Genomic DNA, 24,977 nt, shown 5'->3' with positions numbered 1-24,977 from the left:
TCTTCCTTTAATCCAACCTGGGGGGAACCCAAATACTTCAGCAGTACTCAAGAATGGGGTCATACCAGTGTTGTGTATGTAGTCTCCTTCATAGATGAGCTTCATTTTCCTAAAATTCTCCCAATATACAGAAGTTGACCATTCGCCTTCCTTGTGACTGACTTTACACACTCATTCCATTTCATATTGCTTTGCAACATCACACCTAGATATTTAATCAACGTGACTGTGTCAAACAACACACCACAAATAACGAATTCGAACTTTATGGGCTGTTTTTCCCAATTATCCAAATTAACTTACATTTTTCTGCATTTAAAACAAACTGCCAGTCATACACCAAATAGATATTCTGTCTATGTCATCCTGCACCCTCCTACTATCACACAGTGACAACAATTTCCCACACACTATATCATCAACAGAGAGTCACAGATTGCCACTCGCCTCATCCATCAGATTGTTTATGTATACAGAGAAAAAAATCAGTCCCTTCAAGCTTCCCTAGAATGCCCCTGATGATACCCTTGCCTCTGATGATCTCTCGCGGTCCAGGACGACAACTTACTGGGCTCATTATTTATGAAGTCTTCAAGCCACTGACATATCTGGGAACTTCTTCTCTATGCTTAGACCTACATTTAACAATTTGCAGTCTGCCACTACCAAATGCTTTCTGGAAATTTAGGAATACCAAATGTACACGTTGCCCTTCATCTATATGCAATAAATGATTAACTGAGTTCACACGAGCAATATTTTCTAAATCCTTGCTGATTTCCAGACAAAAGCTTTCTGTTTCAAGGAAATGTATTATATTCAAAATTAGAATATGGACAAGGGTTGGCAGCAGCCTGATGTTGAGTGTATTGGTCTGTAATGTTGAGGGGCCATTCTTTTAAGCCTCTTTATATACAGAAGTCACCTGTGCTTTTTTCTAGTTGCTTGGGACCATGGGCTGGGCAAGTGATTGGCAGTAAATCCAAGCTAAGTACAGGACCAGTGCTGACAAGTAATCTCTGTAAAACCAAACTGGGATTCCATCCAGACCTGGCATCCTATTTTTTTCTAATCTTTTCAGTTCCTTCTCAAAGCCATGAATGCCTGCTACTGTGTCCTCATACAGGAATCTGTGTGGCTATCAAACACTTGTATGTCCTTATGATTCTCCTGTGTGTATGGTTTTTTTAAATGTGAAATTTAAAACTCTAATTTTCCTCTTGCTCTCTTCTTTCAATTTTCCTCTTGTTTTCTTCTTTTGCTGTAGTAGTCTCATTGATGAGTGACTGAATAGAAGCTTTTGACGCACTCAGTGATTTTACATAGAACCAGACTTTTCTCAGGCTGTTGACGAGGTCTTTCACTAAGATGTGGTGGAAGTTGTTATATGCTTCACACACCCATTGTTCTATAGATGCCTGAATCTCTAATATGTTTTGTCTGTCAACATGTCCACTTTTTTTTTCTTTTTGTAACCAAGAGTGCAACAATCTCTGCTCCCTCTGGGTTTTATGAATCTTGTTATTAAACCATGGTGGGTTTTTCCCATCCTTAGTCCCCTTACTTTGCAAGTACCTATCCGAAGTGTGGTTTATAATCAGTTTAAACTTATCCCATAATTTCTCTGTATCTGTTGTATTGGAACTAAATGATGTCCATTCATTGTCTTAGTAGGAGTCTCATCTTCTTTTAGCAACATAAAAACTCTCCAATCCCCCATGATGGATTTATTAACTGTGGTAACCATTGTTGCTGTATCATCATGATATTGTATTTGAACATAAATTTCATTGTTGTGTCTCAGATTAATAATTGATAATGTACTTGCTGGCTGGATTTGAGTTTAATGTAAGCTGATTTCTCTGGTTGATCTGGCTCATTTATGAAAAACTGAGTTGGCCAGTTTGGAATTCCTCAACCAACATATTTTCTAGTAACAGGTTGTTTAGTTGGATGTAACTATTTTATTTTTGGGTTTGCTTGGTAGTTATTTAATAATTTAACACTATGTGATGGTTAACATAGTGTGTATATTTTGTGGTGGGTTAATTAGTCGGCAGCATTGTATTTAGACAACATTAAAAATCAAATATGGCAGTTATCACCAGTTGGCAGTAGTGGTCTTCTTGTTTGTAGCAAAACTTTTAATTGAACTGTTCTCTGTGTTCTTAAGGCAGTACTTGTAAACAAGTTTATTGCTGCACAGTAAACTCGTTTTATGTGTACTGGCACTATGACATTTTTATATCTTTGTAGGATTTTTGTGTTATACAGTCCAGTATTCTTCATTTACTTAAGTGCCAGTAACAGAATAAATTTTTTGACAGTGTAGGTTTTGGCGCTTTTCACTTGACGACTCCATCTTACTGTATCTAGACTGGAAAGTTCAAGTAGGTAGGTTGGTCAGCCTACTGTTTCCATTAGAAGTTTGTGATACATTTAGATACAAAAATGGTCAGTAGTTATATTGTTTGTGTGCGTCAGAAGGATAAGAAATTCAGAGAAGAAGAAAATTGTTTAATATCTGCTATCTTGTGACAGCACATAAATAAAGAATATAAATTTTTAATAGTGAAGAATGTATGAAATTGGCTTTAGACTCATCTACATCTACATGACTACTCTGCAATTCACATTTAAGTGCTTGGCAGAGGGTTCAGCGAACCACAATCATACTATCTCTCTACTATTCCACTCCCGAACAGCGAGCGGGAAAAACGAACACCTAAACCTTTCTGTTTGAGCTCTGATTTCTCTTATTTTATTTTGATGATCATTCCTACCTATGTAGGTTGGGCTCAACAAAATATTTTCGCATTCAGAAGAGAAAGTTGGTGACTGAAATTTCGTAAAAAGGTCTCGCCGCGACGAAAAACGTCTATGCTGTAATGACTTCCATCCCAACTCGTGTATCATATCTGCCACACTCTCTCCCCTATAACGTGATAATACAAAATGAGCTGCCCTTTTTTGCACCCTTTCAATGTCCTCCGTCAATCCCACCTGGTAAGGATCCCACACCGCGCAGCAATATTCTAACAGAGGACGAACGAGTGTAGTGTAAGCTGTCTCTTTAGTGGACTTGTTGCATCTTCTAAGTGTCCTGCCAATCAAACGCAACCTTTGGCTCGCCTTCCCGACAATATTATCTATGTGGTCCTTCCAACTGAAGTTGTTCGTAATTTTAACACCCAGGTACTTAGTTGAATTGACAGCCTTGAGAATTGTACTATTTATCGAGTAATCGAATTCCAACGGATTTCTTTTGGAACTCATGTGGATCATCTCACACTTTTCGTTATTTAGCGTCAACTGCCACCTGACACACCATACAGCAATCTTTTCTAAATCGCTTTGCAACTGATACTGGTCTTCAGATGACCTTACTAGACGGGAAAATTACAGCATCATCTGCGATCAATCTAAGAGAACTGCTCAGATTGTCACCCAGGTCATTTATATAGATCAGGAACAGCAGAGGTCCCAGGACGCTTCCCTGGGGAACACCTGATATCACTTCAGTTTTACTCGATGATTTGCCGTCTATTACTACAAACTGCGACCTTCCTGACAGGAAATCACGAATCCAGTCGCACAACTGAGACGATACCCCATAGCTCCGCAGCTTGATTAGAAGTCGCTTGTGAGGAACGGTGTCAAAAGCTTTCTGGAAATCTAGAAATACGGAATCAAATTGAGATCCCCTGTCGATAGCGGCCATTACTTCGTGCGAATAAAGAGCTAGCTGCGTTGCACAAGAGCGATGTTTTCTGAAGCCATGCTGATTACATGTCAATAGATCGTTCCCTTCGAGGTGATTCATAATGTTTGAATACAGTATATGCTCCAAAACCCTACTGCAAACTGACGTCAATGATATAGGTGTGTAGTTAAATGGATTACTCCTACTACCCTTCTTGAACACTGGTGCGACCTGCGCAATTTTCCAATCTGTAGGTACAGATCTATCGGTGAGCGAGCGGTTGTATATGAGTGCTAAGTAGGGAGCTATAGTATCAGCGTAATCTGAAAGGAACCTAATCGGTATACAATCTGGACCTGAAGACTTGCCCGTATCAAGCGATTTGAGTTGCTTCGCAACCCCTAAGGTATCTACTTCTAAGAAACTCATGCTAGCAGATGTTCGTGTTTCAAATTCTGGAATATTCCATTCGTCTGATATGACAAAAATCGTGGTATAGCAATACGTACATATACAGATGGTGGTAATATTGTGTACAGAAGGTATAAAAGGGCAGTGCATTGGTGGAGCTGTCAGCTGTTGTTGTTGTTGTGGTCTTCAGTCCCGAGACTGGTTTGAATTCAGCTCTCCATGCTACTCTATCCTGTGCAAGCTTCTTCATCTCCCAGTACCTACTGCAACCTACATCCTTCTGAATCTGCTTAGTGTATTCATTTCTTGGTCTCCCTCTATGATTTTTATCCTCCACGCTCCCCTCCAATACTAAATTGGTGATCCCTTAATGCCTCAGAACATGTCCTACCAACCAATCCCTCCTTCTGGTCAAGTTGTGCCACAAACTTCTCTTCTCCCCAATCCTGTTCAATACTTCCTCATTGATTATGCGATCTACCCATCTACCCAATCCTGTTCAATACTTCCTCATTGATTATGCGATCTACCCATCTAATCTTCAGCATTCTTCTGTAGCACCACATTTCGAAAGCTTCTATTCTCTTCTTGTCAAAACTATTTATCGTCCATGTTTCACTTCCATACATGGCTACATTCCATACATATGCTTTCAGAAAAGACTTCCTGACACTTAAATCTATACTCGGTTAACAAATTTCTCTTCTTCAGAAACGCTTTCCTTGCCATTGCCAGTCTACATTTTATATCCTCTCTACTTCGACCATCATCAGTTATTTTGCTCCCCATATAGCAAAACTCCTTTACTACTTTAAGTGTCTCATTTCCTAATCTAATTCCCTCAGCATCACCCGATTTAATTCGACTACATTCCATTATCCTCATTTTGCTTTTGTTGATGTTCATCTTATATACTCCTCTCAAGATGCTGTCCATTCCATTCAGCTTCCAAGTCCCTTGCTATCTCTGACAGAATTACAATGTCATCAGCGAACCTCAAAGTTTTTATTTCTTCTCCATGAATTTTAATACCTACTCCGAATTTTTCTTTTGTTTCCTTTACTGCTTGCTCAATATACAGATTGAATAACATAGGGGAGACGCTACAACCCTGTCTTACTCCCTTCCCAACCACTGCTTCCCTTTCATGCACCTCGACTCTTATAACTGCCATCTGGTTTCTGTACAAATTGTAAATAGCCTTTCGCCCCCTGTATTTTACCCCTGCCACCTTTAGAATTTGAAAGAGAGTGTTCCAGTCAACATTGTCAAAAGCTTTCTCTAAGTCTACAAATGCTAGAAATGTAGGTTTGCCTTTCCTTAATCTTTCTTCTAAGATAAGTTGTAAGGTCAGTATTGCCTCACGTGTTCCAGTATTTCTACGGAATCCAAACTGATCTTCCCCGAGGTCGGCTTCTACTAGTTTTTCCATTCGTCTGTAAAGAATTCGTGTTAGTATTTTGCAGCTATGGCTTATTAAACTGATTGTTCAGTAATTTTCCCATCTGTCAACACCTGCTTTCTTTGGGATTGGAATTATATTCTTCTTGAAGTCTGAGGGTATTTTGCCTGTTTCATACATCTTGCTCACCAGATGGTAGAGTTTTGTGAGGACTGGCTCTCCCAAGCCCGTCAGTAGTTCCAATGGAATGTTGTCTACTCCTGGGGCCTTGTTTCGACTCAGGTCTTTCAGTGCTCTGTCAAACTCTTCATGCAGTATCGTATCTCCCATTTCATCTTCATCTACATCCTCTTCCATTTCCATAATATTGTCCTCAAGTACATTGCCCTTGTATAGACCCTCTATATACTCCTTCCACCTTTCTGCTTTCCCTTTTTGCTTAGAACTGGGTTTCCATCTTAGCTCTTGATGTTCATACAAGTGGTTCTCTTATCTCCAAAGGTCTCTTTAATTTTCCTGTAGGCAGTATCTATCTTAACCCTAGTGAGATGTGCCTCTACATCCTTACATTTGTCCTCTAGTCATCCGTGCTTAGCCATTTTGCACTTCCTGTCAATCTCATTTTTCAGACGTTTGTATTCCTTTTTGCCAGCTTCATTTACTGCATTTTTATATTTTCTCCTTTCATCAATTAAATTCAATATTTCTTCTGTTACCCAAGGATTTCTACTAGCCCTCGGCTTTTTACCTACTTGATCCTCTGCTGCCTTCACTACTTCATCCCTCAAAGCTACCCATTCTTCTTCTACTGTATTTCTTTCCCCCATTCCTGACAATTGTTCCCTTATGCTCTCCCTAAAACTCTGTACAGCCTCTGATTCTTTCAGTTTATCCAGGTCCCATCTCCTTAAATTAGCATCTTTTTGCAGTTTCTTCAGTTTTAATCTACAGGTCATAACCAATAGATTGTGGCCAGAGTCCACATCTGCCCCTGGAAATGTCTTACAATTTAAAACCTGGTTCCTAAATCTCTGTCTTACCATTATATAATCTATCTGATACCTTTTAGTATCTCCAGGGTTCTTCCATGTATACAACCTTCTTTGATGATTCTTAAACCAAGTGTTAGCTATGACTAAGTTGTGCTCTGTGCAAAATTCTACCAGGCGGCTTCCTCTTTCATTTCTTAGCCCCAATCCATATCCACCTACTACGTTTCCTTCTCTCGCTTTTCGTACACTCAAATTCCAGTCACCCATGACTATTAAATTTTCATCTCCCTTCACTATCTGAATAATTTCTTTTATTTCATCATACATTTCTTCAATTTCTTCATCATCTGCAGTGCTAGTTGGCATATAAACTTTTACTACTGTAGTACGTGTGGGCTTCGTATCTATCTTGGCCACAATAATGCGTTCACTATACTGTTTGTAGTAGCTTACCCGCATTCCTATTTTCCTATTCATTATTAAACCTACTCCTGCATTACCCGTATTTGTTTTTGTGTTTATAACCCTGTAGTCACCTGACCAGAAGTCTTGTTCCTCCTATACTTTGTGATTCCATTTTGATTATGGTCGCATGATGGAAATTAACAGACTTTGAGTGCAGAATGGCAGTTGGAGATAGGTGCATGGGCTATTCCATTTGGAAATTGTTAAGGAATTCAATATTCTGATATGCATAGTGTCAAGAGTGTGCCAAGAATACCAAATTTTAGGCATTGCTTCTCACCACAGATGACACAGTGGCTGACAGCCTTCACTTAACAACTGAGAGCAGCAGCATTTGTGTAGAGTTATCAGTGCCAACAGATAAGCAACACTTTGTGAAATAACTTCAGAAATCAATGTGGCACTAACAACGAATGTATCTGTTAGGACAGTGTGGCAAAATTCTGCAATAATGGGCTATGGCAGCAGATAACCAACATGAGTGCCTTTGCTAACAGCAAGACATTGCGTGCAGTGCCACTCCAGAGCTCGTGACAATATCGTTTGAAACATAATGACTCTAAGACTCTAAAACTTGGCCTGGTCAGAAGAGTCCCAATTTCAGTTGGTACGAGGTGGTAGTAGGGTTAAAGTATGGCACAGACTCTTCAAAGCCATGAACCCAAGTTATCAACAATGCACTGTGTAACCTGGTGTGGCTCCATAATGGTGTGGGCTGTGTTCACATGGAATGGACTGAGATCTCTGATCCAACTGAACCAATTATTGACTGAAAATGGTTATGTTTGGCTACTTGGAGACCATTTTCAGCCACTCATGGAAATGCACCATGTTAGCGGTCCACAGTTGTTCGCTATTAGTTTGAAGAATATTCTGAACAGTTCGAGCAAATGATTTGGATACCTAGATTGCCTGAAATGAACCCCATCAAACATTTATGGTATGTAATTTTAAGAGCAGTCCGCGAACAAAATCCTGCACTGCCAACACTTTTGCAATTATTGACGTCTATAGAGGAAGCATGGCTCAGTATTTTTGCAGAGGACCTCCAACAACTTGGTGAGTCGTGCCATGTTGAGTTGCTGCACTACGCTGGGTGAACAAAGTCCAACACAATATTAGGAGGTATCCCGTGACTTTTGTCATCTTAGTGTATATTTAGCAAGATATAATTAGATTTTATTTTATGGGAGACTGCTGAAACTGTTAGAAGGGTATGAAAAGGTGTGAAAGATAGCCATTGAATTTAAATTAACAGGAATATTGTTATCTTTTACAAGGGAAGCAGGAAAAATAAATTATGAGTGATGAATACTGCTAAATCTTCAGAGCAACAACGAACTGGTTTTGCCAACTTAGTTATTATGGAAACTACTATAAACCACCAACAGTAACACACTCTTCAAAACAAACAAAAAATAAGGATCCCTCCTGTAGAGCAAGCAAATAATTACTGATTCCTACAATCAGAGTGCCCTTCGACTCTGTACCTGTACAAATGTTCCACGTCGAAGTCGGCTGCTAGCAGCTGGTAGATAGCAACCATGCCGGAAGCAATGTAGCACAATTGTTGTGGAAGAGAGGATGGTCAAGGTGGTACACTGCTGGACCAGCCGATCTTCTCCATACTCGGTGAGTCAAGACCTGCCTGTTGAACGGCTGGGCAATGGCTTATCTAGCCCTGGGTGGTAAGATATTTCTGGGACTACTTGCATACACATGATCACCAGGAAATAGTTTTTTGATTGTCACGCCCCCTTCCTCTGCTGCTGGTTGCTGCCCTCTGAAGGATGTTGACTGCACCTGCATGTTCATTGTCAACTGTGGTACCTTTTTTGTAAACATTCTTGCATTTGCCAGACTTCGCACCGGAGTCGGCAACCCACATCGCTGGTCTGTCTGCTGTGTTGCCGCTGCAGTAGGTGTCTGTGGTGACTGCAGCAGATACACCCTTTTCTGTGTAACAAGGGGGAAAATTTTGACCCTGACCTATTATATAATGGGAGAACATTTTACTGAACTTGTGGTGCAATAATTGTTATTTCCTTTGGGTGGGGTGTGAGGGGATCCTTTTAAAAGCAACTGCTACACAACTAAAGGTAAAGCTGTTCTTTTGCTGAAGGTTGATTTGAACAGGACAGTGCTTTATTATGTACAGTCCTGTTGCCTCTGAGATACTTGTGCCTTCTTCTGACTTTGCAACAGTTTATCATGCATTTCATACCACAGTGAAATTTTGCCGTTTTCATATTAGCTATTCGTAGCCAAAGATGAAAGAAGAAATAAGTGTTAAAAATTCCCTGGACTGTCTTGGATTCAAACCCTAGACCTTCAATTTTGAAGTGTAGATCTTACCACGTTGACTTGTGAGCCACACCTCTTGCTTTTATATGAACATATTTTGTCATAATAAGTGCTGTAGTATACTCAGAGAAAGAGCTTCTTTAAGTAGAACATAGAGTACACCACAACAAACAGTGTAAAGTCTGTTCACACATTTCTCTCAGATGAACATGAATATTTCTAGTTTTATTCAATGATACATATTTAAGCACTCTTTGCATTAATTGGCCAACTCTCCTCTGGTCAAATGACCACCTGTTCCATTTGCTTCAGCCACTCTCTAAATCATCCCTTTCTAAGTTAATTGCAGTGATAACCAGAGAGGGCATACTATGTGGGAAGTCCAACTTACTCACTGAATAACAGATCTGCTGACCAGCTGTAATACAGTTAAATGTGGCAGCTCTACATCCTATAAAAATATTTTCACTTTTTGCATATCAAACCATTTCCCCATAATGACTCCCACATGTACTTTTGTTTTGTTCTCTAGTTTCCAGGTATCCTTATTCCTCTTCCTTGAAACTGTCACTTCTGATTGGGCAGTGTCATGTCATTCATTGATCACAATGAAAAATTGATCTGCGCATGATGTGAGCCTGTGAAGTCTGAATTGTTTTAACATGACACATCTGGAGAGTGAAGTAATTCTCAGTTTCAGGTGTTTAAAATGGTAATTCTTTTATTACTTCAGTGACCCCATACATGAACAGTAACTATTGTTGCCATCTGGCTGCTATTGAGCATTTACATATGAACACAGGTGGAGAGGTACGATCCACGAACTGGCCAGTGGACTTCTGTTTTACCAATGCTTACAAGGCGTTGCCGGCTTGGAGTAGCAACACTAAATGGAAAGCTTTATGTGTGCGGTGGCTATGATGGCTCAACATTTCTGCAGTCAGTGGAAATGTATGATCCCATTTTGAATCAGTAAGTGACCTAAACATATTTCTTTAATTATATCATACATAGTTTTAAATGGCTGCAATATATTTAATACAAGGTAGTATAGAAATATATGTAGTGTTTAGAAGTGAAATGAATAGTCACTATTCACTATTGAAAAAGCAGTTGTTTTGGCTGCTATTGTAAGTCACTGTTTTACCTTTGCTTATCAGTCTCTTTCACTGTTTCACTTCATATTTATTTATTTACTAGCTTTTTACCTGCAGTTTTTCTCACCTTTACAAACTGCACTATCATATGTCTGATCTCTCCCCTAATCTAAGTTCCTCCTCCTATTTATCTCTCCCCTCTTCCATCTGATTCAACATTCTCTGTCGCCGGCCGTGGTGGTTTCGCAGTTCAAGGCGCGCAGTCCGGAACCGTGCGACTGCTACGATCGCATGTTCGAATCCTGCCTCAGGCATCGATGTGTGTGATGTCCTTAGGTTAGTTAGGTTTAAGTAGTTCTAAGTTCTAGGGGACTGATGACCACAGCTGTTAAGTTCCATAGTGCTCAGAGCCATTTGAACATTCTCTGTCCCTCTTCCACCTGCCTCCTTACACACTCTTCCTTTTTCACCTGCCCTCTACCAGCCTCCTACACCTCCTCATCTCTCCCCCCCCCCCCCCCCCCCTTTCACAGTCTACCCTCTCTCTCTCTCTCTTTCACTCTCTCACTCTCTCTGTCTCTCTCTCTCTCTCTCTCTCTCTCTCTCTCTCTCTCTCTCTCTCTCTCTCTCTCACTCTCTCACTCTCTCACTCTCACTCTCTGTTTTCTCCTCCCATTTCCCTCTATCTCCTCCCCCTTCTCCCTCTTCCCATCTCCTCCCCCCGCTCTCTGACCACCTCCTCTCCCCGCTCTCTCTCTCACAATCCCACCACCTCTCCCTGCCCATTTCCTCGTGTGGCCTCTCCCCATCCTTTCTCTGACCATCTCTCCCTTCTCTCTCCCACCACCTCTCCCTGTACATCTCTTCATCTAACCTCTCCCCATCTGTCTTGTCCTCCCTCCTCTCTGTCCATCCTATCCTTCCTCCTCCCTGTCCATGTTCTCCCCATCCCCATTCTCTGTTCATCCCCTATCTCATCCTCTTTCTTTGTGTTCACTCCCTCTTTCTGTCCATGTTTCCTTTCCCCTCCCGCTCTGTCCATCTCCTCCTCTCTTCTCTCTGTCCACCTTCTGCCCTCTGTCTTCCATCGCCTCCTCCTCTACCCGTACTCTGTCCATCTCATCCTCCATCATTCACTGTCCCTCTCCTAACCCTTCTCTATGCTCATCCATCCTTGTCCACCATTATACCCACTAGAATACATTCTGATTTTACCTGCATAACACCAGAGTTGTTCAGGGTAGCCTCCCAAGTTGTGTAGGGCAGCCTAGATGACATGCATTACCAACCCTTCTCACACCTATCCCCCACCCCCATGGGAGCTAGGTGGTTATTACCCTCACAGTGCTTCTTTTCAGATAATAAGCATTACATGTACCAAGTTTAATTGAAAATGATCAAGTGGTTTAGGAGTAGGGATGGAATGTACCCACACTCACACATATATCCATTGTTATGTATAAAACTAGCCTTTTAGTGTGTCTTTGCCAGCATATGAACACTTCACCTGTATTGCACATATCCTCCTTGCCCCTTTTGTCTTATCTCCTCCTCCTCCCCCCCCCCCTCCCCCTACCACCCATCCATTCTCTCTGACCTCCTCCTTCTTCTTCTGCCCCATCTCCTTCTTCCAACATTTCCCTGTCCATTTCCTTTCTCTCTATGCCTGTCCATCTTCTCTCTGTCCATCTCCTTCACCTTCCTCTCTTTGCCCATCTCCTCCTCCCCTTCTATCTGTCCATCTCCTACATTCCATCTTTCTGTTCACCACCTCCACCACCTGCTCCTCCTCTCTATACCCATCTGCTCACATTCCCTCTGTCCATCTCCTTTGCCTCTGTGTATGTCCATGTCCTCCTTCCCTGTTTCTATGTCCATCTCCATCTCCCTCTCCCTCTTTCTGACCAATTCCTCCTCTCCTACTCTTTGCACATGTCGTCCTTCCCTCTATCTGGCCTCCTCCTTCTCCCCACTCTCTCTGTCCATCATTCCCCCATCCCTCTCATTATCTCTTCCCCCCTTTCCATCGTTCCCCCCCTCCATCTTGTTATCTCTTTCCCACTTTCCATCTCCTCTCCTCTCCATCTCCCCCTCCCCCTCCCCCTCCCTCTCCCCATCCGCCTCCTCTCCCTCTCCATCTCCTCCCCCTTTCCCCGTCCATTTCCTTCTCCTCTCCTTCTTCATTTTCCTCCTGTGCACTAATCATTTCCATGTTCCACTGCTGCCTTTACCTCTCCCCCCTCTATCTTGTTCCCCCCATTTTTCTGACCATTCTCCTCCTCCCCCTCTCTGTCCACCTCCTCCTACGTTATCTCCATCCTCCTATTGCCCCCCTCTGTCGATCTCCTCCTGCCTTCTCTCCATCCTCCTCTTGACCCCCCTCCTCTCTACCTCTCACTCTCTGTCTCCTCCAGCCTGCTCTCTGTCTGTTCGTTCGCACATCCTCCCCTCCCTCTCTGTCTGTTCATTCACCTGTCCTCCCCTCCCTCTCTGTCTGTTTGTTCACCCGTCCTCCCCTCCCTCTCTGTCTGTTTGTTCACACGTCTTCCCCTCCCTCTCTTTCTGTTTGTTCACTCGTCCTCCCCTCCCTATCTGTCTGTTCGCTCACTCGTCCTCCCCTCCCTCTCTGTCTGTTCCCTCGCTCGTCCTCCCCTCCCCCTCTATATATCTCATACTCCCACCTCTCTGTTTCCTGTTCCCCATCTCTGTCTCTCCGTCACCTATTCCCACTGTCTCTCTGTTCCTCTCGTACTCTCACTGTCTGTCCTACCCCTCTCCTCCTTCCCCATGCCAATATCTGTCACTGCCTCCCTCCTTCCTGCCTTTCCATATTCTCCTCCTCCTCCTCCTCCTCATTCTCATCCTCGTCCTCCTCTCTATCCATCTCTCCATTCACCTTCTCTACATCCATTTCCTCATTCACCTTCAGTGCATCATTTCCTCTTTTACACTCTCTCTGTCCATTACCTCCCCTCATGTGTGTGCCCATCTCCTCCTCCCCATCCCCTCTCTCCACCTGCTCCTCCTCACTCTCTCTGTCCATTTCCTCCTACTCAACTGTGTCTGTCCATATCCACCTCCTGCTCCCCCTCTTTGTTCACTTCCTCCTTCCCCCTTTCTGTCCATGTCCTCCTCCCAATTTTTCTGTCCATTTCCTATGTTACCAAGTTTTCACTTCCACCCCCACCCCAATATATCAACAATAAATGAATAGTGGAAAAGGAAAAGATTATAAGTGCCAAATCTCATATTTGTCAGGAGAATCAAAAAACAGTGCATCTCTTTGTACATAATATATTTGTATCCAATAAATGAAGAAGGTATTATGAAACCACGGAATTATGCTGTCCACCTCATGGCTGCAGAAATAATGAAGCAAATGAGAAAATAAATAATTGCTTAAGAATGTTGCAAATGCCATGCCAGGAAACTGACTGGTTGTAAGTGCAAACAAATAAAGTATTCTTGTTCCCAGAGTGCCTCTAACACAGATGCAAGATGTTTTGTTTGTGATAATACAAGTACAGAAATACAGCAACAATATTTTAACAAGTAGAACTATAGCCAACAAAAACCATTTCACATTTCTTTTAAATTTGTGACAAGAAAATAACTTGCTCAAACAATGGAAAATCTATGGTGGAATGTAACAATATTATGAAAAGGATAATTGCTACTCACTATATAGTGGAGATTCTGAGTCGCAGATAGGCACAACACAAATTCTGTCACAAAATAAGCTTTTGGCCAACAAGGTCTTTGTCAAAAATAAACACACACACACACACACACACACACACACACACACACACACACAACAGTCTGTGGCAGCTGAAGCCACACCTTATCTGTCTGTAGTCGTGTGTGTGTGAGTTGCGTGTGTGTGTGTGTGTGTGTGTGTGTGTGTGTGTGTGTGTGTGTGTGTGTGTGTGTGGTCCGTTTTTGACAAAGGCCTTGTGGGCTGAAATATTATTTTGTGACAGTCTTTTTGTTGTGCCTATCTGCGGCTCAGCATCTCCACTATTTGGTGAGTAACAAGTATCCTTTTCATAATATTGTTGAAAATAACTTGTTTAAATTCAAGAAAAAGTCTCTCAGTATTGACTTTCCTTTCTTACACAACTCCATTCCTGAGATGCTGCAAAGTTTACTGTTTAACTGCCCCTGCTTCTGAGGAAGAAATGGCAGCATTGCCAGTGAGTTTTTCTGTTTTGCAACTGATAAGTGTGGCTGGTCTTTAAGATGAAGTGTAGCATGACATACATCTGCCAGGGTGTTTCCTCTTTTGAATATGTTCACATTTTTTCTGTTGTTGCCTTTCAGAATAAGAATTTTTATATAGCTATTTGAAGTGATGAGTATGAGACACTTGGTCATACTGCATTTGGAGCTCTTAGACACTTGCTTTGACAACAGTGTTTTACAGGACCTGCGTAACTGTGCGGTGGCACTTTGAAAGATTGGCGAGTCACAACACTCCCCCCTCCCCCTATGAAGTTTTTACACAGGTCTTGATGGAGGTGGCCTGTAGATTGCTAATGGTCCATAGGTGTTGTTTGACTGGCCGTAAAGTCTCAAGGAGGAGGCTTCCTGTACGGACGGAAGTATCCCCGATGATAATGGCTCGAGATGACAGGTGACGTTGAGGTTGAATCTGCTGGTGCCCCGTGCACCAATCTGCCCGTTGTGGCAAGTCCGGTTGTAATAACAGGAGACATGGGCGATGTGTCCGCATCCGTAGGAGGAGGAGGCGAGTAGAGTTGCTCCGACAGATGATGGTCATCTGGTTCCTGCATGGGCACATCTCCTGGTGGCGTCAGTTCTTGTGCTGGCTCCGATATGATGGTGATAGGATTGCGTTGTGAGTAATGAGAGATTCCAGTATCCTGAGTGTCAGGTAGAGCCAAAGGTGGTGTAGTGGCATCTGGAACAGGCGTAGCTGGCACACGGGGCCAAAGCTGGATTTCTTACACGCATTGGCCACGGTGTCGTAAGATGCAGCCAGGACTCCATTTTATACCCATACAAGGACGTTGGCAGTAAACCGGCCAAGTGAAGGCACCCGCGGCCATAAGGTGGAAGGCTGCAGAAGATGAAGTAGCGTGCGCGGCTGTCGGCCATGTAAGAGCTCAGCTGGGCTGTGGTCGCCCATGGGGGTGAAACGGTAAGAAGCCATAAATTGGAGCAGTGCATCATCAGCAGCAGAAGAAGTCAGGAGTTTCCTCATCTGAGCCTTAAATGTGCGGACCAATCATTCAGCCTCACCATTTGACTGTGGATGGAACGGAGGAGCCGTGACAGGCACAAAAATCTGCAAAATCAGAAGAGGCAAATTGCGGACCATTGTCAGTAACAAGAGTAGAGGGAAGGCCTTCCAAAGAAAAAATGCGAGCTAGAACATTGGTGGTTGCCGCGGTGGTAGCCAGCGTGCAACGGACAATGAAAGGAAAGTTAGAGTAGGCGTCAATAACGAGAAGCTAATAAGTATCTAAATAAGGCCCCATGAAGTCAGCGTGAATACGCTTCCAGGGCTTCTCAGGCAAAGGCAACGGTGACAAAAATGACTTTGGGGCGGCGGCCTGTGACGCACAAGGGCTGCAGGCAGCAGCCATATGTGTGATTTCAGAGTCAATGCCGGGCCAGTACACATGACGGCGCATCAGAGATTTTGTGCGAGAGACACCGCAGTGCCCTTGGTGAAGGAGGCGCAAGACCGAAGCACGCAAAGATGCAGGTACCACAATATGCAACGAAGCATTTTCGGTGGAGAGCAGGATAACACCATCCCTAACTGTGAGGCAGAAATACAAAGCGTAGTAGTTCTGCAACGGATTAGAAGTCTTTGCGGATGGACGATCTGGCCAACCCTTCTAAATACAGCATAAAACCCGGGAGAGAGGAGTCTCAGAACCCATAGCAGCCCCCAGCCGGTCCCCGGTGATGGGGAACCCATCCACAACCCGCTGCTCAGCAACATCCAGGTGGAAACACAATAGTTCATCCCTATCAAACGCCAGATCAGGACCCATGGGAAGGCGAGACAGTGCATCAGCATTCGCATGTTGAGCCGTCGGCCAGAAATGAATCTCATAATTGAAACGAGACAAGTAAAGAGCCCAACACTGGAGCCGGTGTGCAGCCTTGTCGGGAAGTGACGTTGATGGATGAAACAAGGAAACAAGTGATTTGTGATCCGTAACCAGATGAAATTTGATCGCAGCAACAATTTGCTGAAGCGGACGAATACCATCCCGAGAGAGTTGAAACCCCAAGTATGTGATAGATGCCTGAAAAAAAATTTTGATTTCTGAAGATTACACTTAAGACCGGCAGTCTGTAAGACATGAAAAAGTGTGCGGAGATTTTGAAGATGTTCGTCAGTAGTGGAGCCAGTGACAACAATGTCGTCCTAGTAATTTATAGACCCAGGGACAGTGAGCAATAATTGTTCCAAGAATCGCTGAAAGAGAGCAGGGGCACTGGCAACCCCGAATGGAAATCGTTGGTATTGATAGAGGCCGAAAGGTGTGTTAAGGACCAGAAACTGCCAGGAAGCAGCATCGAGAGGAAGTTGATGATAAGCTTCTGACAGGTGAACTTTAGAAAAATACTGGCCTCCAGCAAGTTTAGTGAACAATTCTTCAGGTCAAGGCATAGGGTAAGTGTCGATAAGGCATTGAGCATTTACAGTGGCTTTGAAATCGCCACAGAGACAAATATCACCATTTGGCTTAGCGACGACAACGACAGGAGAGGACCAGTCACTGGAAGTGACAGGAAGCAAGACCCCTGAAGCAGCGAGACGATCCAGCTCTCAGTTGACCTAATCACTAAGGGCCACAGGAATGGGCCGAGCCCGAAAAAACTTAGGCCGAACAGTGGGTTTGAGCATGATATGAGCTTCAAAGTCGTTTGCACGCCCTAACCCAGGTGAAAAAAGGTACGAAACTGTCGTCAACAAGAAATCCAATTGAACATAAGGAATAACTTCAGAGACAATATTGACAGAGTCATCTATGGAGAACCCAAAAACGCGAAAGGCATCAAAACCAAAAAGATTCTCCGCATTACTATGGTCGACCACAAATATGGGAACAGTGCGAACGACAGATTTGTAAGATACCTCAGCATCAAATTGTCCCAAGAGAGAAATCTTCTGTTTATTCTGTAGTTGCCTAGTGACACGTGACAAGATTGGAGAACCCAACTGAAGATACGTCTGAGAAATGATGGTAGTGGCAGCAGAACCAGTATCCACCTGCATGCGAACATCTTGACCAAGTATTTGGACAGTGAGGAATAACTTCCCTGAAAGGGAAGAAGTACAATTGACAGACAACACAGGATCAGAAGCAGCGTCATGTTCATGAACATTATGTATGCAGTCGGATTTGCAAACGGATGACACATGACCCCTTTTGCATTTGTGACACACGGCCCAACGTTGTGGACAATCGTCTCGTGAATGTTTCGTAAAACACCGCGGACGTGAAGGAAGTTGCCGTCGGTTTTGCTGCAGTTTCTTAGAGGTTTGTTTACGGTTAGGCCGAGGCTGCGCTTGGGAGTGTCCCGCGGCCACGTCGGCCGGTGGGGACACGCTACACGCTTTGTCAACATCACACAGAGGTTGTATTTCCCCGACGTCGCCCCATGGCTCTATTTGCACTCCAGCGGCGCGAGAAATATCGAGAAATTTCAAAAGATTGAGCGATGGGGAGGACTTCATCTAGAGTCGGATTTGCCAACTGAAGGGCACGTTGCCGATCGGATAATAGCAGCCCGTATCATGGAATCAGCATATGATTCTTTGTGAACTTCAGTAATGAATTGACACTTTCTACTGAGGCCGTGAAGTTCAGCAGCCCAAGCATGATAGGATTGATTCGGTTGTTTTTGACAACGATAAAAGGCAACACAAGAGGCTACCACATGTGTTTGCTTTTGAAAATAGACGGACAGAAGTGAGCACATTTCAGGAAAGGACAAAGACACAGGATCTTTCAAAGGAGCCAATTGCGAAATTGCGACAACAACTGATGCATTTGAGGTGAAATCCATGAAAGGAACAGAGACTTACATGTTTGTTCGTCCGCAACATGAAATGCCTAGCAGTGCTGTTGAAGACGTTTTTCGTAATCAGACCAGTCTTCCGCCGTCTCGTCGTGAGGAGGAAAAGGAGGTAGAGACAACGATGAGAGATGCCCCGCATTTGATGCTGCGACGAAATCACGAATCCCATTTGTGAGAAGCGTTTGCTGCTCTATGAGACCTTGCAATAGTTGCTGTAAAGTCGCCATGGAAACATGTAGGTCAATGATGGGTAAGAAAAATCACTACCTCATCGACAATTGTTATAACTTCAAGTTGAAGAAATATATTTAAAGGAAGACGCAATACATAAAAGTCACAGATCAAGTAAAGAGAGTAAGACGTGTGTAAACTTTAACAGTCAAATCATAACTGAGTCCGAGTCTAGCGGCTGCTGGCTGGCTGGCCGCTTAGGTGGCGCTGCTGCTGCACGGCTGGCAGACAGCGCCGCATGTCGAGGTCGCGCATAACTGCACGGCGGCACTTTGGAAGTTCGGCAAGTCACAACAATTACATTTACTCTGTTACTGAAGAAGTGTCTGCAGAATGGCACCTTTAGAAAGTATTAAGTCTACCAAAAAGTAGCATTCCAGATTATCAGATGAGAAAGGAGAGGTGAAAGAAATGCCAATTAAAAATCTTGAAACTTGTTTGTCCATGAGACTTTTAAACGCAAAATAAATGACAAAATCACAGAAATATTTTTCAGAGATGTTATTTCCTATCCTTCCTGTATAAATAATTTAAAAAGACTGAGAAAGGGTAATTTCCATGGTGTTAACTAATGCAGTGTAAACAACTAATGCAGTTTCTTATCTTCTCATAGCAGTACCTATTTGTGTATCGATAATGAGTTGTTATATTTTCAAGAATCAACAAAATTTACAGTAGTAAAGAATTTGTAGCCTTCCCCTGATACTTCATTTGCTGTCTTTGCAAAGTGTGCTAGCAATATGTGATTGTCTCTGTTAATGGTGCATCGAATTAAGGAATTTTATGGTAAGTTCCTATGTAACCAAACTGCTGAGGTCATTGGTCCCTAGGCTTACACACTACTTAATCTAACTTAAACTAACTTACACTAAGCACAACAAACACACCCATGGGGGGTGGGAGGGGTGCGCAAACTGTGCAGTTTCCCCGCACAGCTGTTAATGGTGCAATTTTAGTGTAGTGTGGTATGCTTTTGTTGTTGAAAGGAATATTTACTTACTGAATTTGATCTGCGTTGCTGGAGAGAAAGTCACATATTAAAACTACATGTATGTAGACATGAATTGTGTTCACCATCGATTACGTTATTGATTTCAGTTTAATACAGTAATCTCTTGTCTGCCATGTTATTTCGATGTCATGGAAACTGATTTGCTTTGAAGAAACCATTCTTGTGTTATGTTGAAACATGCTTTTTTTTGTAGGTGGAAGTTTGTTGCACCAATGAATGTAATGCGTAGTCGAGTTGCATTGGTTGCGAACATGGGTAAACTGTGGGCAATTGGAGGATATGATGGAGTTTCAAATTTATCTACAGTTGAAGTCTATGATCCAAATACAGATTCATGGTCATTTGTAGCATCAATGTGTGCCCATGAAGGAGGAGTCGGTGTGGGTGTCATACCTATATGTAAAGACTGACAGCTGAGTGTCAAAATTATACAGTTAATTTGTTGAAAAGTTTTTTGTGGATGGTGATTGTGGCTTGGCTGACTTTTATTTCGTCACACACGTTTCTTAACTGTTTTTTTGTAAATAATTTATGTTCTTGTTGCATTTTATTTTTTGTTCTACATTTAAAGAAACGTCATTCTTGATCTGATATGGATATTTGCTTTCACAGCGAACGATCTCAGATTTCAAAACTGTTAAGAACTATATCTGAAATGATAGTCCACTGATAAAATGAATATGATTATTGTCATATTTAATTGGTTGCAAATGCTACGTGTGGATTAAAAGTGTGTGATTATATTGCACGTTTGCTATGCCAAGAGAATGAAAATGAAACAATTAAAAATTGAGATTATTTTTAAATGTTTGTTGTTATTCTTATTGCCATGCAAAGTTTGCATTTTTAATGATCATATTATTATCTACTTAATATTTTCTTCTTTTGGTGGTACTGTGATAAAACTATAAAAACCACTCTAATTGTAAATTTTTAGCAGTTTTTTTAACTGCTACACTAATAGTACTAAAGGAGGTCTTGATTATGGGATTATAGTTTGCAGAATTAAATTCATTAAAATGATTTAATTTCTTTGTAATGGTAAGCTATAGGGTAATGTTGTTGTAAATTATGCTACTATTCACTGCTAATATGGAACTCAGACTTTCCTAACTTAGTTTTCTGGAAGAGTATGCTGTTATGTGCCATCATTTCCCGTGTATTGACATAAGACCTGCAGATTCAAGCTGTGACCAGAAGAAACTTTTGGCTCTTGTTCTTTACTAAAATTGATTAACGTCTGCTGTTTGCAGTTCTATCATTTACAAGCAAACATACATACAATTATGAAAAATAAAGGTATGCCATTATCTGTTGTTTGTAATTTTCATTAATGGGATTAAGGCAACCTAGCTATACAAGCAGTCTGATACAGCTGTCTTATAACAGTCAGTCTGTCTGGTAGTAACAGAAGCACTGTGTTGATAATAAGCTGTGGTTCTGAGATAAACTGTTCCTCTCTCATGAATTAAGTCATCATCAACACTAATACTGGCCATTTATGATCCTTTCCAATTCAGAATTTCCTCAGCTGTCTCATTATGCTTACAATCACAGAAATTTCACTACCCCAATTACATTCACTTATCACAGCACATCTTAAGGAGTATGTTAGATATCTGTCACAATTATTGATAACATTAATTAATACCCTCCTCCAACCTCTCCCTCCTCCTGTGTGCAACTGTATATGCCCCAATTTCTCTCTTTTTACTGCTTTTTGTATTATGGTTTCTTTTATTCTTCCTTTGGAGTTTATTGAACATTTCTGTAATATTTTTGTACCCTTACATTAAATGGACCGCCAGATGTACAGGCTCATCGTTGAACTTTTAGTATTTGTACTCATCTTGTTCATTAAAGCTGGTAAGTAATGCTAAAGTAGAGGCTTCTCAATTTTCCTTAAAGCTTCTTACATACCAAAGCTTTTTCTCCATAGTACACACCAAATGCAACAATCCTTTTAACTACTTCTCTACCAATGGGTTCACAGGGCCAGGGTTTTTCAGTTGTCATGCACATACATTTGAAGAATTGTGGTTCAACTTTGATGCTCTGCATAAGCAATGAAGAAATATTTTACTGCCTTCCAGTAATATTAAGAATGAACTGCCAGTTAGTGCACCAATAATTAATTTTTTACAAATAATTCAGAGTATCACAACAGTTTCCATAAATGACCACTTCTTAACCTTGTTTCATGAATGATGGCGGTTCACATAGGTCAAGGCACAGATGAGTATTCCAGTGTTGTCAGTTCCAAACAGCATTTGCGGTACTCGCATACACGTGCTTTGTACTTGAAGAAAGCATGTATCTTGCAAATTATGTCTCTCGCTTGCTCATGCAGACTTTCTCACTTATGCAGACTTTCTCACTTATGCAGACTTTTTCACTTGTCTTCAACATCTGCAATGACAGCTCGCAACAAATGGAATAAAAATTCACTAAACAATTCACTACAATAACATTTGATGCTTGCATTGCTTAGACATTCACAGCAGAGTGCTCAGAACAACACTGTATATTCATTGGCTGTTGGAGAATACTTGAAGGAGATGTGCAGAACAAGCCTAAACTCTACTGCCATCATTTGTAATGCCATCTGTAGTTTAATCATTTGCAAACAGTGTTGAAAAACTAAATAAAAGTGGTTCAACAAACAAACCAGAGGTGTATTGAATTTCTGATGTTGATTCCATAATAACGGGCTACATCTGAGGAAAAATAATCTTTTCAGTTGCATATTCCTCTGAATATTTTTGAGTACATAATTATATTAAATATTAAAGTTTCAAGGTCAGAAGAAATCTGGATATCAAGGGGTACAGCACCTATAATACTGCTCTTATCTGTAACCTTTCACATGTTGTGTTTTTATGATGCAACATGGAGCCATTTGGATTGAAGTGTATAGTGTGTTCACAAGGAGATGAATCAATTATGAGGGGGAGGGGGGTGAGAGAGGGGTCATAGGACGCAAGCCCCACCCACCAACTCCCAGCAATTGGCTGGCAAGGGAGAGGGGTGGGGTGGTGGGAACAAGCCGCACTTACATCTCACAGTGCTAACACTACACTTCTGTTCATATGTCAGTTTATGCTCCAAGCGGTTGGACACAAGCTCTTTATTTTTGCTCTGCTGTCCCTTCCCCTTTTCAGAGGAGTGGAAAGAGTACCTGGTGCTGCTCATGATGGGCCAGGAACCACACGTCACACATTAAAAAATCTATTAATGTGTTTGTTAAACAACACAGCACAACAATCATTTTGCAAGGTTCTGTATTAGATTGCTGTGGCTGGACACGAAACATGAGCGGGCCAAACTCAACCGATTTCTGCCAATTCAGAAGTGGGTAGTCCTCGTTCATCTCTTTGTGAGCAAACTGTATCATTAAACTATGCCCAGCTCTGTATTCTGCAAGTCATTTTGAAATGTATGACTGAGAAATAACTCCACTGTTCCTGTGTTTAGAGTCATGTGTCAATTCCTGTTGTAATGCTTGTATACTTGAACTATAATTTAATTATCCCCTTGTGTTCATTATTTGCATGTATGGTGTGGTGGCAGTTGGCAGCTGAGTAGCCTTATGTTACTTATAAATTATTGATTGTTAAAATTTTTGAGGTAACATAATGTGATATTTAATTTTAATTTTCTGGTTCACATATTGTAACGATTTTGAAGCTTTTGCACTTATTGCAGTTTTCTCTGTACACCAGTTCTGATACACTGCAGTAACTGCACTCCTTTGTTTTCTTTTTACTGACTTTTATCTTGAACTCCAGACACTGGAAGGATGAGCAGATCGCATTTTGTTGCTCTTTCCTTCCATTCCCTTCCTTAACATACCTGAAATTTTTGAAAATATTGCGCCTCTTCTTGAGTCACTGACTGTCACAGTCATAAAGCATCATTTTATGCAACTTGCTATAGATACCCATAAGTGCAGAGCACTGAGCCTGTATTCTCTCACTTCGGGCATAAATGGAAAGCTGGTAAGTGCTTGATTCTGTCCACAGTTTATTGCTCCATCTTCAAGAGAAACTGTGCTCTCCATTTCTTGTTATGGCAATTAGTGCATTCTGCATCTGCTCTTTCCTTTAACCAGTGACATTTTATGACTAGCATTTTAGTGCTTCCTTTATGACATGATTAATATGTAAAGGAACTGGCAGTGATTCAGGCCTTAAAAAAATTGGAGGAGTTGCTATGAGATAGAGCTGATGTGATTATAATTTTTTCATTTGTCCAAGTTTTTAATTTACTTACCTAGAATTACTGGTAGGAAGAGGATTTGTTATTTCTAAGAATGTCCACTATTTTGATTCAGGAGGGTAGTTTAGCAATGTAATGTTGAGACTCTTTGTATGATTTCCTGTAATGTTAAGAACATGGCTGTGAGTAGCTGCTTCAGTAATTTTTAGTTAATGCACATTATTTACCCTTTATATGAAGCAGATGTGAAATAAAAGATTATTTCTTTGAAAGGATGCAAGTGTTTCAATACTGTATTATATGAATGGTTCTTAAAAAGTGCAATCTGTTTTTATCACTTTTGATGTTAAATGTTGGAGTACAAATTTGTTTTATCCTATTCATCAAGAAGCATACTAAAGATTGTAAGAAAATTATTTACGTTAGAACTGAAAAGAATGCTTTCTGTTGTAAAGGCAACAACAACAACAAGAAAGAATATGAAAGAGGAAACATTGAAAGACAAATCAAATGTATTATAAGCTGTCAGAATTGTAAATATATTTATGTAAATAAAAAATTTAAATGAATTTTATTTTCTCCTGTTAACAATTGCTTTCATATGAAAGTTACACTGTTTGCCACCTTGAAGCACTCACATCTAGTAGTAGTAGTTGTTGTTGTTGTTATAGCTCACTCATATTTTGTTTTTACACATTTCAGTGGTTGTAGGAAATAAATTCAGTATGATTTGTTGATATAGGCAAGTTGATGACATGGAAGATATCATTTGGAGGACTGGCAGTGGGGGAAGGATTTATGATACTCTAGGAAGCAGTTGTCTTGGCTGTAAGATGGGATGCTCCCGGAGATAGTTGGAGGTGTTAGTATAGCACAACAGAGATGGATGTGGTTGGTGCTTCAAAGACTACCACAATGGGACCATCAGGATAATTGTCTTTTCTGTATTTTAGACAGTCCCTAGAACATACGCGTAGGGTTCTGCAGATCAAGTAGTTCTGTTGAAGCAGAAGTGAAACCTTGTGAGAGGGCTTAGGGTATTTTGCAATTCATTCTTAATTTAAAGAATTGC

General features: G+C 41.5%; 1 protein-coding gene across 1 annotated transcript in view; it reads left to right on the top strand.

The window, feature by feature from the left end:
- LOC126349211 (kelch-like protein 18) overlaps nucleotides 1–24,479 on the top strand; it is a 140,849-nt gene extending 116,370 nt beyond the window's left edge. The window contains exons 9-10 of the mRNA XM_050002411.1: nucleotides 10,080–10,249; nucleotides 19,881–24,479. Coding sequence (XP_049858368.1) covers nucleotides 10,080–10,249; nucleotides 19,881–20,097 — 387 coding nt within the window. The 3' untranslated portion in view covers nucleotides 20,098–24,479. The remainder of the gene's footprint in view (nucleotides 1–10,079; nucleotides 10,250–19,880) is intronic.
- Nucleotides 24,480–24,977: the final 498 nt, after the last annotated feature.

The sequence above is a fragment of the Schistocerca gregaria genome, chromosome 1, assembly GCF_023897955.1.
Source record: "Schistocerca gregaria isolate iqSchGreg1 chromosome 1, iqSchGreg1.2, whole genome shotgun sequence".
Lineage (NCBI taxonomy): Eukaryota > Metazoa > Arthropoda > Insecta > Orthoptera > Acrididae > Schistocerca > Schistocerca gregaria.
Note: the sequence above shows the minus strand (reverse complement) of the source record. Positions and strands in the feature narration are given on the sequence as shown.